The following is a 17,150-nucleotide window of genomic DNA, read 5'->3' as shown; positions in this document are numbered from 1 at the left end:
AGATTGCGGTGGGTGTCGATTGCGGTGGGTGTCGATTGCGGTGGGTGTCGATTGCGGTGGGTGTCGATTGCGGTGGGTGTCGATTGCGATGGGTGTAGATTGCGGTGGGTGTAGATTGCGGTGGGTGTAGATTGCGGTGGGTGTAGATTGTGATGGGTGTAGATTGTGATGGGTGTAGATTGCGATGGGTGTAGATTGTGATGGGTGTAGATTGCGGTGGGTGTAGATTGCGGTGGGTGTAGATTGCGATGGGTGTAGATTGCGGTGGGTGTCGATTGCGGTGGGTGTCGATTGCGGTGGGTGTCGATTGCGGTGGGTGTCGATTGCGGTGGGTGTCGATTGCGATGGGTGTAGATTGCGGTGGGTGTAGATTGCGGTGGGTGTAGATTGCGGTGGGTGTAGATTGTGATGGGTGTAGATTGTGATGGGTGTAGATTGTGATGGGTGTAGATGGCGGTGGGTGTAGATTGCGATGGGTGTAGATTGCGGTGGGTGTAGATTGCGGTGAGTGTAGATTGCGGTGGGTATAGATTGTGATGGGTGTTGATTGCGGTGGGTGTTGATTGCGGTGGGTGTTGATTGCGGTGGGTGTAGATTGCGGTGGGTGTAGATTGCGATGGGTGTAGGTTGCGGTGGGTGTAGATAGTGATGGGTGTAGATTGCGGTGGGTGTAGATTGTGATGGGTGTCGATTGCGGTGGGTGTAGATAGCGATGGGTGTAGATTGCGGTGGGTGTAGATTGCAGTGGGTGTAGATTGCGGTGGGTGTTGATTGCGGTGGGTGTAGATTGTGATGGTTGTAGATTGCGGTGGGTGTAGATTGTGATGGGTGTAGATTGCGGTGGGTGTAGATTGTGATGGGTGTAGATGGTGATGGGTGTAGATTGCGGTGGGTGTAGATTGCGGTGGGTCTAGATTGCGGTGGGTGTAGATTGCGGTGGGTGTAGATTGCGGTGGGTGTAGATTCCGGTGGGTGTAGATTGTGATGGGTGTAGATTGCGATGGGTGTAGATTGCGATGGGTGTAGATTGCGATGGGTGTAGATTGCGATGGGTGTAGATTGCGGTGGGTGTAGATTGCGGTGGGTGTAGATTGCGGTGGGTGTGGATTGCGGTGGGTGTGGATTGTGGTGGGTGTGGATTGTGATGGGTGCAGATTGCGATGGGTGCAGATTGCGGTGGGTGTAGATTGCGGTGGGTGTAGATTGTGATGGGTGTAGATTGCGGTGGGTGTAGATTGTGATGGGTGTAGATTGTGATGGGTGTAGATTGTGATGGGTGTAGATTGCGATGGGTGTAGATTGCGGTGGGTGTAGATTGTGATGGGTGTCGATTGTGATGGGTGTAGATTGCGGTGGGTGTAGATTGTGATGGGTGTAGATTGTGATGGGTGTAGATTGTGATGGGTGTAGATTGTGATGGGTGTAGATTGCGGTGGGTGTAGATTGTGATGGGTGTCGATAGCGATGGGTGTAGATTGCGATGGGTGTAGATTGCGGTGGCTGTAGATTGCGGTGGCTGTAGATTGCGGTGGCTGTAGATTGTGATGGGTGTCGATTGTGATGGGTGTAGATTGCGGTGGGTGCAGATTGCGGTGGGTGTAGATTGTGATGGGTGTAGATTGCGATGGGTGTAGATTGCGGTGGCTGTAGATTGCGGTGGCTGTAGATTGCGGTGGCTGTAGATTGTGATGGGTGTAGATTGCGGTGGGTGTAGATTGTGATGGGTGTAGATTGCGGTGGGTGCAGATTGTGATCGGTGTAGATTGCGGTGGGTGTAGATTGCGGTGGGTGTAGATTGCGGTGGGTGTAGATTGTGATGGGTGTAGATTGCGGTAGGTGTAGATTGCGGTGGGTGTAGATTGCGGTGGGTGTAGATTGTGGTGGGTGTAGATTGTGGTGGGTGTAGATTGTGGTGGGTGTAGATTGTGGTGGGTGTAGATTGTGATGGGTGCAGATTGCGGTGGGTGTAGATTGTGATGGGTGTAGATTGCGGTGGGTGTAGATTGTGATGGGTGTAGATTGCGGTGCGTCTAGATTGTGATGGGTGTAGATTGTGATGGGTGTAGATTGCGGTGGGTGTAGATTGCGATGGGTGTAGATTGCGATGGGTGTAGATTGCGATGGGTGTAGATTGTGGCGGGTGTAGATTGTGGTGGGTGTAGATTGCGGTGGGTGTGGATTGTGATGGGTGCAGATTGTGCTGGGTGCAGATTGCGGTGGGTGTAGATTGCGGTGGGTGTAGATTGTGATGGGTGTAGATTGCGGTGGGTGTCGATTGCGATGGGTGTAGATTGCGGTGGGTGTAGATTGTGATGGGTGTCGATTGTGATGGGTGTAGATTGCGGTGGGTGCAGATTGCGGTGGGTGTAGATTGTGATGGGTGTAGATTGTGATGGTTGTAGATTGCGGTGGCTGTAGATTGCGGTGGCTGTAGATTGTGATGGGTGTAGATTGCGGTGGGTGTAGATTGTGATGGGTGTAGATTGCGGTGGGTGCAGATTGTGATCGGTGTAGATTGCGGTGGGTGTAGATTGCGGTGGGTGTAGATTGCGGTGGGTGTAGATTGCGGTGGGTGTAGATTGCGGTGGGTGTAGATTGTGATGGGTGTAGATTGCGGTGGGTGTAGATTGCGGTGGGTGTAGATTGCGGTGGGTGTAGATTGTGGTGGGTGTAGATTGTGGTGGGTGTAGATTGTGGTGGGTGTAGATTGTGATGGGTGCAGATTGCGGTGGGTGTAGATTGTGATGGGTGCAGATTGCGGTGGGTGTAGATTGTGATGGGTGTAGATTGCGGTGGGTGTAGATTGTGATGGGTGTAGATTGCGGTGCGTCTAGATTGTGATGGGTGTAGATTGTGATGGGTGTAGATTGCGGTGGGTGTAGATTGCAATGGGTGTAGATTGCGGTGGGTGTAGATTGCGGTGGGTGTAGATTGTGGCGGGTGTAGATTGTGGTGGGCGTCGATTGCGGTGGGTGTAGATTGCGGTGGGTGTAGATTGCGGTGGGTGTAGATTGCGGTGGGTGTAGATTGTGATGGGTGTAGATTGCGGTGGGTGTCGATAGTGATGGGTGTAGATTGCGGTGGGTGTAGATTGTGATGGGTGTAGATTGTGATGGGTGTAGATTGCGGTGGGTGTAGATTGTGATGGGTGTAGATTGCGGTGGGTGTAGATTGTGATGGGTGTAGATTGCGGTGGGTGTAGATTGCGGTGGTTGTAGATTGCGGTGGGTGTAGATTGCGGTTGGTGCAGATTGCGGTGGGTGCAGATTGCGGTGGGTGCAGATTGCGGTGGGTGCAGATTGCGGTGGGTGTAGATTGTGGTGGGTGTAGATTGTGGTGGGTGTAGATTGCGGTGGGTGTAGATTGCGGTGGGTGTAGATTGCGGTGGGTGTAGATTGCGGTGGGTGTAGATTGCGGTGGGTGTAGATTGTGATGGGTGTCGATTGTGATGGGTGTAGATTGCGGTTGGTGCAGATTGCGGTGGGTGCAGATTGTGATCGGTGTAGATTGCGGTGGGTGTAGATTGCGGTGGGTGTAGATTGCGGTGGGTGTAGATTGTGATGGGTGTAGATTGCGGTAGGTGTAGATTGCGGTGGGTGTAGATTGCGGTGGGTGTAGATTGTGGTGGGTGTAGATTGCGGTGGGTGCAGATTGTGATCGGTGTAGATTGCGGTGGGTGTAGATTGCGGTGGGTGTAGATTGCGGTGGGTGTAGATTGTGATGGGTGTAGATTGCGGTAGGTGTAGATTGCGGTGGGTGTAGATTGCGGTGGGTGTAGATTGTGGTGGGTGTAGATTGTGGTGGGTGTAGATTGTGGTGGGTGTAGATTGTGGTGGGTGTAGATTGTGATGGGTGCAGATTGCGGTGGGTGTAGATTGTGATGGGTGTAGATTGCGGTGGGTGTAGATTGTGATGGGTGTAGATTGCGGTGCGTCTAGATTGTGATGGGTGTAGATTGTGATGGGTGTAGATTGCGGTGGGTGTAGATTGCGATGGGTGTAGATTGCGATGGGTGTAGATTGCGATGGGTGTAGATTGTGGCGGGTGTAGATTGTGGTGGGTGTAGATTGCGGTGGGTGTGGATTGTGATGGGTGCAGATTGTGCTGGGTGCAGATTGCGGTGGGTGTAGATTGCGGTGGGTGTAGATTGTGATGGGTGTAGATTGCGGTGGGTGTCGATTGCGATGGGTGTAGATTGCGGTGGGTGTAGATTGTGATGGGTGTCGATTGTGATGGGTGTAGATTGCGGTGGGTGCAGATTGCGGTGGGTGTAGATTGTGATGGGTGTAGATTGTGATGGTTGTAGATTGCGGTGGCTGTAGATTGCGGTGGCTGTAGATTGTGATGGGTGTAGATTGCGGTGGGTGTAGATTGTGATGGGTGTAGATTGCGGTGGGTGCAGATTGTGATCGGTGTAGATTGCGGTGGGTGTAGATTGCGGTGGGTGTAGATTGCGGTGGGTGTAGATTGCGGTGGGTGTAGATTGTGATGGGTGTAGATTGCGGTGGGTGTAGATTGCGGTGGGTGTAGATTGCGGTGGGTGTAGATTGTGGTGGGTGTAGATTGTGGTGGGTGTAGATTGTGGTGGGTGTAGATTGTGATGGGTGCAGATTGCGGTGGGTGTAGATTGTGATGGGTGCAGATTGCGGTGGGTGTAGATTGTGATGGGTGTAGATTGCGGTGGGTGTAGATTGTGATGGGTGTAGATTGCGGTGCGTCTAGATTGTGATGGGTGTAGATTGTGATGGGTGTAGATTGCGGTGGGTGTAGATTGCAATGGGTGTAGATTGCGGTGGGTGTAGATTGCGGTGGGTGTAGATTGTGGCGGGTGTAGATTGTGGTGGGCGTCGATTGCGGTGGGTGTAGATTGCGGTGGGTGTAGATTGCGGTGGGTGTAGATTGCGGTGGGTGTAGATTGTGATGGGTGTAGATTGCGGTGGGTGTCGATAGTGATGGGTGTAGATTGCGGTGGGTGTAGATTGTGATGGGTGTAGATTGTGATGGGTGTAGATTGCGGTGGGTGTAGATTGTGATGGGTGTAGATTGCGGTGGGTGTAGATTGTGATGGGTGTAGATTGCGGTGGGTGTAGATTGCGGTGGTTGTAGATTGCGGTGGGTGTAGATTGCGGTTGGTGCAGATTGCGGTGGGTGCAGATTGCGGTGGGTGCAGATTGCGGTGGGTGCAGATTGCGGTGGGTGTAGATTGTGGTGGGTGTAGATTGTGGTGGGTGTAGATTGCGGTGGGTGTAGATTGCGGTGGGTGTAGATTGCGGTGGGTGTAGATTGCGGTGGGTGTAGATTGTGATGGGTGTCGATTGTGATGGGTGTAGATTGCGGTTGGTGCAGATTGCGGTGGGTGTAGTTAGTGATGGGTGTAGTTAGTGATGGGTGTAGATTGTGATGGGTGTAGATTGCGGTGGGTGTAGATTGCGGTGGGTGTAGTTTGTGGTGGGTGTAGATTGCGGTGGGTGTAGATTGCGGTGGGTGTAGATTGCGGTGGGTGTAGATTGCGGTGGGTGTAGATTGCGGTGGGTGTAGATTGCGGTGGGTGTAGATTGCGGTGGGTGTAGATTGCGGTGGGTGTAGATTGCGATGGGTGTAGATTGCGGTGGGTGTCGATTGCGGTGGGTGTAGATTGCGGTGGGTGTAGATTGCGGTGGGTGTAGATTGCGATGGGTGTAGATTGCGATGGGTGTAGATTGCGATGGGTGTCGATTGCGGTGGGTGTAGATTGCGGTGGGTGTAGATTGCGGTGGGTGTAGATTGTGGTGGGTGTAGATTGTGGTGGGTGTAGATTGTGATGGGTGTAGAATGCGATGGGTGTAGATTGCGGTGGGTGTAGAATGTGGAGGGTATAGAATGTGGAGGGTATAGAATGTGGAGGGTGTAGAATGTGGAGGGTGTAGAATGTGGAGGGTGTAGATTGCGGTGGGTGTAGATTGCGGTGGGTGTAGATTGTGGAGGGTGTAGAATGTGGAGGGTGTAGAATGTGGAGGGTGTGGATTGCGGTGGGTGTGGATTGCGGTGGGTGTGGATTGCGGTGGGTGTAGATTGTGATGGGTGTAGATTGTGATGGGTGTAGATTGTGATGGGTGTAGACTGCGGTGGGTGTAGATTGCGGTGGGTGTAGATAGTGATGGGTGTAGATTGTGATGGGTGTAGATTGTGATGGGTGTAGATTGCGGTGGGTGTAGATAGTGATGGGTGTAGATTGTGATGGGTGTAGACTGCGGTGGGTGTAGATTGCGGTGGGTGTAGATAGTGATGGGTGTAGATTGTGATGGGTGTAGATTGTGATGGGTGTAGACTGCGGTGGGTGTAGATTGCGGTGGGTGTAGATAGTGATGGGTGTAGACTGCGGTGGGTGTAGATTGCGGTGGGTGTAGATTGCGGTGGGTGTAGAATGTGGAGGGTATAGAATGTGGAGGGTATAGAATGTGGAGGGTGTAGAATGTGGAGGGTGTAGAATGTGGAGGGTGTAGATTGCGGTGGGTGTAGATTGCGGTGGGTGTAGATAGTGATGGGTGTAGACTGCGGTGGGTGTAGATTGTGATGGGTGTAGACTGCGGTGGGTGTAGATTGCGGTGGGTGTAGATAGTGATGGGTGTAGACTGCGGTGGGTGTAGATTGCGGTGGATTGTACTTACAGGGTGTTGCTGTTGCCATTATTTTGAAGTGAATCTCCTATGCGAATTTGTGCTCCGTTCAGCCTCCTTGCAGCTCTGTTTCTGCCGGTGATTCTCACAAGAAAAATCCTGTGACAGTCGTGTAAATCCACTCTCCACCATGGGTCTCTCTGCCGTGTCGTGCTGCTGCAAGATGAATCCCGGAATCTAGGATTTCGATTTCCATCAATAGCATTGTCTGCATCAGCAAAAAATCGGAAGGTGCTGGATTGAGTGGCTCGGACTGTGGCCGCGACATTCCCTAAAAATACAGAGAGATTTACATTTAAACCGATTGTCACTGACATCTGAAAAGATCACAGACTGACCTGAAATACAACCTCCCGAATAACATCCCCTCCCTCAGTCTGTAACTCACCATCCCCTCCCTCAGTCTGTGTCTCACCATCCCCTCCCTCAGTCTGTGTCTCACCATCCCCTCCCTCCGTCTGTAACTCACCATACCCTCCCTCCGTCTGTGTCTCACCATCCCCTCCTTCAGTCTGTAACTCACCATCCCCTCCCTCAGTCTGTAACTCACCATCCCCTCCCTCCGTCTGTAACTCACCATCCCCTCCCTCCGTCTGTGACTCACCATCCCCTCCCTCAGTCTGTCACTCACCATCCCCTCCGTCCGTCTGTAACTCACCATCCCCTCCCTCAGTCTGTGTCTCACCATCCCCTCCCTCAATCTGTAACTCACCATCCCCTCCCTCCGTCAGTAACTCACCATCCCCTCCCTCAGTCTGTGCCTCACCATCCCCTCCCTCAGTCTGTGTCTCACTCCCCTCCCTCAGTCTGTAACTCACCATCCCCTCCCTCAGTCTGTAACTCACCATCCCCTCCCTCCGTCTGTAACTCACCATCCCCTCCCTCAGTATGTGTCTCACCATCCCCTCCCTCAGTCTGTGTCTCACTATCCCCTCCCTCAGTCTGTGACTCACCATCCCCTCCCTCAGTCTGTGTCTCACTCCCCTCCCTCAGTCTGTAACTCACCATCCACTCCCTCCGTCTGTAACTCACCATCCCCTCCCTCAGTCTGTGTCTCACTCCCCTACCTCCGTCTGTGTCTCACTCCCCTCCCTCCGTCTGTAGCTCACCATCCCCTCCCTCAGTCTGTAACTCACCATCCCCTCCCTCAGTCTGTGTCTCACTCCCCTCCCTCAGTCTGTAACTCACCATCCCCTCCCTCAGTCTGTGACTCACCATCCCCTCCCTCAGTCTGTGTCTCACTCCCCTCCCTCAGTCTGTAACTCACCATCCCCTCCCTCCGCCTATCGCCCACGATCCCCTCCCTCCGTCTGTGCCTCACCATCCACTCCCTCCGTCTGTAACTCACCATCCCCTCCCTCCGTCTGTGTCTCACCATCCCCTCCCTCAGTCTGTGTCTCACTCCCCTCCCTCAGTCTGTAACTCACCATCCCCTCCCTCAGTCTGTAACTCACCATCCCCTCCGTCAGTCTGTGTCTCACCATCCCCTCCCTCAGTCTGTAACTCACCATCCCCTCCCTCCGTCTGTAACTCACCATCCCTCCCTCAGTCTGTGTCTCACTCCCCTCCCTCCGTCTGTAACTCACCATCCCCTCCCTCCGTCTGTAACTCAACATCCCCTCCCTCCGTCTGTGCCTCACCATCCACTCCCTCCGTCTGTAACTCACCATCCCCTCCCTCAGTCTGTGACTCACCATCCCCTCCCTCAGTCTGTGTCTCACTCCCCTCCCTCAGTCTGTAACTCACCATCCCCTCCCTCCGTCTGTAACTCACCATCCCCTCCCTCAGTCTGTGACTCACCGTCCCCTCCCTCAGTCTGTGACTCACCGTCCCCTCCCTCCGTCTGCGCCTCGCCATCCCCTCCCTCCGTCTGTAACTCACCATCCCCTCCCTCCGTCTGCGCCTCGCCATCCCCTCCCTCCGTATGTAACTCACCATCCCCTCCCTCCGTCTGCGCCTCGCCATCCCCTCCCTCCGTCTGTAACTCACCATCCCTTCCCTCCATCTGTAACTCACCATCCCCTCCCTCCGTCTGTAACTCACCATCCCCTCCCTCCGTCTGTGTCTCACCATCCCCTCCCTCAGTCTGTGTCTCACCATCCCCTCCCTCAGTCTGTGTCTCACCATTCCCTCCCTCAGTCTGTAACTCACCATCCCCTCCCTCAGTCTGTAACTCACCATTCCCTCCCTCAGTTGCTGTCTCACCATCCCCTCCCTCCGTCTGTAACTCACCATCCCCTCCCTCAGTTGCTGTCTCACCATCCCCTCCCTCCGTCTGTAACTCACCATCCCCTCCCTCCGTCTGTGACTCACCATCCCCTCCCTCAGTCTGTAACTCACCATCCCCTCCCTCCGTCTGTAACTCACCATCCCCTCCCTCAGTCTGTGTCTCACTCCCCTCCCTCCGTCTGTAACTCACCATCCCCTCCCTCAGTCTGTGTCTCACCATCCCCTCCCTCCGTCTGTAACTCACTATCCCCTCCCTCAGTCTGTGACTCACCATCCCCTCCCTCAGTCTGTGTCTCACTCCCCTCCCTCAGTCTGTAACTCACCATCCCCTCCCTCCGTCTGTAACTCACCATCCCCTCCCTCAGTCTGTGACTCACCGTCCCCTCCCTCAGTCTGTAACTCACCATCCGCTCCCTCAGTCTGTAACTCACCATCCCATCCCTCCGTCTGCGCCTCACCATCCCCTCCCTCCGTCTGTAACTCACCATCCCCTCCCTCAGTCTGTAACTCACCATACCCTCCCTCCATCTGTAACTCACCATCCACTCCCTCCGTCTGTAACTCACCATCCCCTCCCTCCGTCTGTGTCTCACCATCCCCTCCCTCAGTCTGTGTCTCACCATTCCCTCCCTCAGTCTGTGACTCACCATCCCCTCCCTCAGTCTGTAACTCACCATCCCCTCCCTCAGTCTGTAACTCACCATTCCCTCCCTCAGTTGCTGTCTCACCATCCCCTCCCTTCGTCTGCAACTCACCATCCCCTCCCTCAGTCTGTTTCTCACCATCCCCTCCCTCCGTCTGTGTCTCACCATCCCCTCCCTCCGTCTGTGTCTCACCATCCCCTCCCTCCGTCTGTAACTCACCATACCCTCCCTCCGTCTGTGTCTCACCATCCCCTCCCTCAGTCTGTAACTCACCATCCCCTCCCTCCGTCTGTGTCTCACCATCCCCTCCCTCCGTCTGTGTCTCACCATCCCCTCCCTCTGTCTGTAACTCACCATCCCCTCCCTCAGTCTGTGTCTCACCATCCCCTCCCTCAGTCTGTAACTCACCATCCCCTCCCTCCGTCTGTGACTCACCATCCCCTCCCTCAGTCTGTCACTCACCATCCCCTCCCTCCGACTGTAACTCACCATCCCCTCCCTCAGTCTGTAACTCACCATCCCCTCCCTCCGTCTGTAACTCACCATCCCCTCCCTCAGTCTGTGTCTCACTCCCCTCCCTCAGTCTGTAACTCACCATCCCCTCCCTCAGTCTGAGTCTCACTCCCCTACCTCCGTCTGTGTCTCACTCCCCTCCCTCCGTCTGTAGCTCACCATCCCCTCCCTCAGTCTGTAACTCACCATCCCCTCCCTCAGTCTGTGTCTCACTCCCCTCCCTCAGTCTGTAACTCACCATCCCCTCCCTCCGCCTATCGCCCACGATCCCCTCCCTCCGTCTGTGCCTCACCATCCACTCCCTCCGTCTGTAACTCACCATCCCCTCCCTCCGTCTGTGTCTCACCATCCCCTCCCTCAGTCTGTGTCTCACTCCCCTCCCTCAGTCTGTAACTCACCATCCCCTCCCTCAGTCTGTAACTCACCATCCCCTCCCTCCGTCTGTAACTCACCATCCCCTCCCTCAGTCTGTAACTCACCATCCCCTCCCTCCGTCTGTAACTCACCATCCCCTCCCTCAGTCTGTGTCTCACCATCCCCTCCCTCAGTCTGTAACTCACCATCCCCTCCCTCCGTCTGTAACTCACCATCCCCTCCCTCAGTCTGTGTCTCACCATCCCCTCCCTCCGCCTGTGACTCACCATCCCCTCCCTCAGTCTGTGACTCACCATCCCCTCCGTCCGTCTGTAACTCACCATCCCCTCCCTCAGTCTGTGTCTCACCATCCCCTCCCTCAATCTGTAACTCACCATCCCCTCCCTCCGTCTGTAACTCACCATCCCCTCCCTCCGTCTGTAACTCACCATCCCCTCCCTCAGTCTGTAACTCACCATACCCTCCCTCCATCTGTAACTCACCATCCACTCCCTCCGTCTGTAACTCACCATCCCCTCCCTCAGTCTGTAACTCACCATACCCTCCCTCCATCTGTAACTCACCATCCCCTCCCTCCGTCTGTGTCTCACCATCCCCTCCCTCCGTCTGTGTCTCACCATCCCCTCCCTCAGTCTGTAACTCACCATTCCCTCCCTCAGTTGCTGTCTCACCATCCCCTCCCTCAGTCTGCAACTCACCATCCCCTCCCTCAGTCTATTTCTCACCATCCCCTCCCTCCGTCTGTGTCTCACCATCCCCTCCCTCAGTCTGTAACTCACCATCCCCTCCCTCAGTTGCTGTCTCACCATCCCCTCCCTCCGTCTGTAACTCACCATTCCCTCCCTCAGTTGCTGTCTCACCATCCCCTCCCTCCGTCTGTAACTCACCATCCCCTCCCTCAGTCTGTTTCTCACCATCCCCTCCCTCAGTCTGTTTCTCACCATCCCCTCCCTCCTTCTGTGCCTCACCATCCCCTCCCTCAGTCTGTAACTCACCATCCCCTCCCTCAGTCTGTAACTCACCATCCCCTCCCTCTGTCTGTAACTCACCATCCCCTCCCTCAGTCTGTGTCTCACCATCCCCTCCCTCAGTCTGTAACTCACCATCCCCTCCCTCCGTCTGTAACTCACCATCCCCTCCCTCAGTCTGTGTCTCACCGTCCCCTCCCTCAGTCTGTAACTCACCATCCCCTCCCTCCGTCTGTGACTCACCATCCCCTCCCTCAGTCTGTAACTCACCATCCCCTCCCTCCGTCTGTAACTCACCATCCCCTCCCTCAGTCTGTGTCTCACTCCCCTCCCTCCGTCTGTAACTCACCATCCCCTCCCTCAGTCTGTGTCTCACCATCCCCTCCCTCCTTCTGTAACTCACTATCCCCTCCCTCAGACTGTGACTCTCCATCCCCTCCCTCAATCTGTAACTCACCATCCCCTCCCTCCGTCTGTAACTACCATACCCTCCCTCCGTCTGTGTCTCACCATCCCCTCCCTCAGTCTGTAACTCACCATCCCCTCCCTCCGTCTGTGTCTCACCATCCCCTCCCTCAGTCTGTAACTCACCATCCCCTCCCTCCGTCTGCAACTCACCATCCCCTCCCTCAGTCTGTTTCTCACCATCCCCTCCCTCCTTCTGTGCCTCACCATCCCCTCCCTCAGTCTGTAACTCACCATCCCCTCCCTCAGTTGCTGTCTCACCATCCCCTCCCTCCGTCTGTAACTCACCATTCCCTCCCTCAGTTGCTGTCTCACCATCCCCTCCCTCCGTCTGTAACTCACCATCCCCTCCCTCAGTCTGTTTCTCACCATCCCCTCCCTCCTTCTGTGCCTCACCATCCCCTCCCTCAGTCTGTAACTCACCATCCCCTCCCTCAGTTGCTGTCTCACCATCCCCTCCCTCCGTCTGCAACTCACCATTCCCTCCCTCAGTTGCTGTCTCACCATCCCCTCCCTCCGTCTGTAACTCACCATCCCCTCCCTCAGTCTGTGTCTCACCATTCCCTCCCTCAGTCTGTGACTCACCATCCCCTCCCTCAGTCTGTAACTCACCATCCCCTCCCTCAGTCTGTAACTCACCATTCCCTCCCTCAGTTGCTGTCTCACCATCCCCTCCCTTCGTCTGCAACTCACCATCCCCTCCCTCAGTCTGTTTCTCACCATCCCCTCCCTCCTTCTGTGCCTCACCATCCCCTCCCTCAGTCTGTAACTCACCATCCCCTCCCTCAGTTGCTGTCTCACCATCCCCTCCCTCCATCTGTAACTCACCATTCCCTCCCTCAGTTGCTGTCTCACCATCCCCTCCCTCCGTCTGTAACTCACCATCCCCTCCCTCAGTCTGTTTCTCACCATCCCCTCCCTCCTTCTGTGCCTCACCATCCCCTCCCTCAGTCTGTAACTCACCATCCCCTCCCTCAGTTGCTGTCTCACCATCCCCTCCCTCCGTCTGTAACTCACCATTCCCTCCCTCAGTTGCTGTCTCACCATCCCCTCCCTCCGTCTGTAACTCACCATCCCCTCCCTCAGTCTGTTTCTCACCATCCCCTCCCTCCTTCTGTGACTCAACATCCCATCCCTCCTTCTGTGACTCAACATCCCCTCCCTCCGTCTGTAACTCACCATCCCCTCCCTCAGTCTGTTTCTCACCATCCCCTCCCTCCTTCTGTGCCTCACCATCCCCTCCCTCAGTCTGTAACTCACCATCCCCTCCCTCAGTTGCTGTCTCACCATCCCCTCCCTCCGTCTGTAACTCACGATTCCCTCCCTCAGTTGCTGTCTCACCATCCCCTCCCTCCGTCTGTAACTCACCATCCCCTCCCTCAGTCTGTTTCTCACCATCCCCTCCCTCCTTCTGTGCCTCACCATCCCCTCCCTCAGTCTGTAACTCACCATCCCCTCCCTCAGTTGCTGTCTCACCATCCCCTCTCTCAGTCTGTAACTCACCATCCCCTCCCTCCATCTGCGCCTCACCATCCCCTCCCTCAGTCTGTAACTCACCATCCCCTCCCTCAGTCTGTAACTCACCATCCCCTCCATCCATCTGCGCCTCACCATCCCCTCCCTCCGTCTGTAACTCACCATCCCCTCCCTCAGTCTGTTTCTCACCATCCCCTCCCTCCTTCTGTGACTCAACATCCCATCCCTCCTTCTGTGACTCAACATCCCCTCCCTCCGTCTGTAACTCACCATCCCCTCCCTCAGTCTGTTTCTCACCATCCCCTCCCTCCTTCTGTGCCTCACCATCCCCTCCCTCAGTCTGTAACTCACCATCCCCTCCCTCAGTTGCTGTCTCACCATCCCCTCCCTCCGTCTGTAACTCACGATTCCCTCCCTCAGTTGCTGTCTCACCATCCCCTCCCTCCGTCTGTAACTCACCATCCCCTCCCTCAGTCTGTTTCTCACCATCCCCTCCCTCCTTCTGTGCCTCACCATCCCCTCCCTCAGTCTGTAACTCACCATCCCCTCCCTCAGTTGCTGTCTCACCATCCCCTCTCTCAGTCTGTAACTCACCATCCCCTCCCTCCATCTGCGCCTCACCATCCCCTCCCTCAGTCTGTAACTCACCATCCCCTCCCTCAGTCTGTAACTCACCATCCCCTCCATCCATCTGCGCCTCACCATCCCCTCCCTCAGTCTGTAACTCACCATACCCTCCCTCCATCTGTAACTCACCATCCACTCCCTCCGTCTGTAACTCACCATCCCCTCCCTCCGCCTATAGCCCACCATCCCCTCCCTCCGCCTGTGCCTCACCATCCCCTCCCTCCGTCTGTGTCTCACCATCCCCTCCCTCAGTCTGCGTCTCACCATTCCCTCCCTCAGTCTGTGACTCATCATCCCCTCCCTCAGTCTGTGTCTCACTCCCCTCCCTCAGTATGTAACTCAACATCCCCTCCCTCAGTTTGTAACTCACCATCCCCTCCCTCCGTCTGTGTCTCACCATCCCCTCCCTCAGTCTGTGTCTCACCATCCCCTCCCACAGACTGTCTCTCACCATTCCCTCCCTCACTCTGTGTCTCACTCCCCTCCCTCAGTTTGTAACTCACCATCCCCTCCCTCCGTCTGTGTCTCACCATCCCCTCCCTCAGTCTGCGTCTCACCATCCCCTCCCACAGACTGTCTCTCACCATTCCCTCCCTCACTCTGTGTCTCACTCCCCTCACTCAGTATGTAACTCAACATCCACTCCCTCAGTTTGTAACTCACCATCCCCTCCCACAGACTGTCTCTCACCATTCCCTCCCTCACTCTGTGTCTCACTCCCCTCCCTCAGTATGTAACTCACCATCCCCTCCCTCATTCTGTGACTCACCATCCCCTCCCTCAGTCTGTAACTCACCATCCCCTCCCTCCGTCTGTAACTCACCATCCCCTCCCTCAGTCTGTAACTCACCATACCCTCCCTCCATCTGTAACTCACCATCCACTCCCTCCGTCTGTAACTCACCATCCCCTCCCTCCGCCTATAGCCCACGATCCCCTCCCTCCGTCTGTGCCTCACCATCCACTCCCTCCGTCTGTAACTCACCATCCCCTCCCTCCGTCTGTGTCTCACCATCCCCTCCCTCAGTCTGTGTCTCACCATTCCCTCCCTCAGTCTGTGACTCACCATCCCCTCCCTCAGTCTGTAACTCACCATCCCCTCCCTCAGTCTGTAACTCACCATTCCCTCCCTCAGTTGCTGTCTCACCATCCCCTCCCTTCGTCTGCAACTCACCATCCCCTCCCTCAGTCTGTTTCTCACCATCCCCTCCCTCCTTCTGTGCCTCACCATCCCCTCCCTCAGTCTGTAACTCACCATCCCCTCCCTCAGTTGCTGTCTCACCATCCCCTCCCTCCGTCTGTAACTCACCATTCCCTCCCTCAGTTGCTGTCTCACCATCCCCTCCCTCCGTCTGTAACTCACCATCCCCTCCCTCAGACTGTTTCTCACCATCCCCTCCCTCCTTCTGTGCCTCACCATCCCCTCCCTCAGTCTGTAACTCACCATCCCCTCCCTCAGTTGCTGTCTCACCATCCCCTCCCTCCGTCTGTAACTCACCATTCCCTCCCTCAGTTGCTGTCTCACCATCCCCTCCCTCCGTCTGTAACTCACCATCCCCTCCCTCAGTCTGTTTCTCACCATCCCCTCCCTCCTTCTGTGACTCAACATCCCCTCCCTCCGTCTGTAACTCACCATTCCCTCCCTCAGTTGCTGTCTCACCATCCCCTCCCTCCGTCTGTAACTCACCATCCCCTCCCTCAGTCTGTTTCTCACCATCCCCTCCCTCCTTCTGTGCCTCACCATCCCCTCCCTCAGTCTGTAACTCACCATCCCCTCCCTCAGTTGCTGTCTCACCATCCCCTCCCTCCATCTGTAACTCACCATTCCCTCCCTCAGTTGCTGTCTCACCATCCCCTCCCTCCATCTGCGCCTCACCATCCCCTCCCTCAGTCTGTACCCATCCCCTCCCTCAGTCTGTAACTCACCATCCCCTCCCTCCATCTGCGCCTCACCATCCCCTCCCTCCGTCTGGAACTCACCATCCCCTCCCTCAGTCTGTAACTCACCATCCCCTCCATCCATCTGCGCCTCACCATCCCCTCCCTCAGTCTGTAACTCACCATACCGTCCCTCCATCTGTAACTCACCATCCACTCCCTCCGTCTGTAACTCACCATCCCCTCCCTCCGCCTATAGTCCACCATCCCCTCCCTCCGCCTGTGCCTCACCATCCACTCCCTCCGTCTGTAACTCACCATCCCCTCCCTCCGTCTGTGTCTCACCATCCCCTCCCTCAGTCTGCGTCTCACCATTCCCTCCCTCAGTCTGTGACTCATCATCCCCTCCCTCAGTCTGTGTCTCACTCCCCTCCCTCAGTATGTAACTCAACATCCCCTCCCTCAGTTTGTAACTCACCATCCCCTCCCTCCGTCTGTGTCTCACCATCCCCTCCCACAGACTGTCTCTCACCATTCCCTCCCTCACTCTGTGTCTCACTCCCCTCCCTCAGTTTGTAACTCACCATCCCCTCCCTCCGTCTGTGTCTCACCATCCCCTCCCTCAGTCTGCGTCTCACCATCCCCTCCCACAGACTGTCTCTCACCATTCCCTCCCTCACTCTGTGTCTCACTCCCCTCCCTCAGTATGTAACTCACCATCCCCTCCCTCATTCTGTGACTCACCATCCCCTCCCTCAGTCTGCAGCTCACCATCCCCTCACTCAGTCTGTGTCTCACCATCCCTCCCTCAGTCTGTAACTCACCATCCCCTCCCTCAGTCTGTGTCTCACCATCCCCTCCCTCAGTCTGTGTCTCACCATCCCCTCCCTCAGTCTGTAGCTCACCATTCCCTCGCTCAGTCTGTAACTCACCATCCCCTCCCTCAGTCTGTGTCTCACTCCCCTCCCTCAGTCTGTGACTCACCATCCCCTCCCTCTGTCTGTAAGTCACCATCCCCTCCCTCAGTCTGTAACTCACTATCCCCTCCCTCAGTCTGTTACTCACCATCCCCTCCCTCTGTCTGTATCTCACCATCCCCTCCCTCTGTCTGTAACTCAGCATCCCCTCCCTCTGTCTGTAACTCACCATCCCCTCCCTCAGTCTGTAACTCACCATCCCCTCCCTCAGTCTGTAACTCACCATCCCCTCCCTCTGTCTGTAACTCACCATCCCCTCCCTCAGTCTGTAACTCACCATCCCCTCCCTCAGTCTGTGACTCACCATCACCTCCCTCAGTCTGTAACTCACCATCCCCTCCC

At 55.7% G+C, this 17,150-nt stretch overlaps 1 protein-coding gene across 1 annotated transcript in view; it reads right to left on the bottom strand.

The window, feature by feature from the left end:
• The window catches only part of LOC137351678 (fucolectin-like), a 105,256-nt gene that overhangs the window by 66,794 nt on the left and 21,312 nt on the right, over positions 1-17,150 (bottom strand). The window contains exon 3 of the mRNA XM_068016381.1: positions 6,648-6,927. Within this exon, the coding sequence (XP_067872482.1) occupies positions 6,648-6,927 (280 nt within the window). The remainder of the gene's footprint in view (positions 1-6,647; positions 6,928-17,150) is intronic.

This window comes from Heterodontus francisci, chromosome 2, assembly GCF_036365525.1.
Source record: "Heterodontus francisci isolate sHetFra1 chromosome 2, sHetFra1.hap1, whole genome shotgun sequence".
Lineage (NCBI taxonomy): Eukaryota > Metazoa > Chordata > Chondrichthyes > Heterodontiformes > Heterodontidae > Heterodontus > Heterodontus francisci.
The sequence above is the reverse complement of the archived record's forward strand: the minus strand, read 5'-3'. Positions and strand labels throughout refer to the sequence as shown.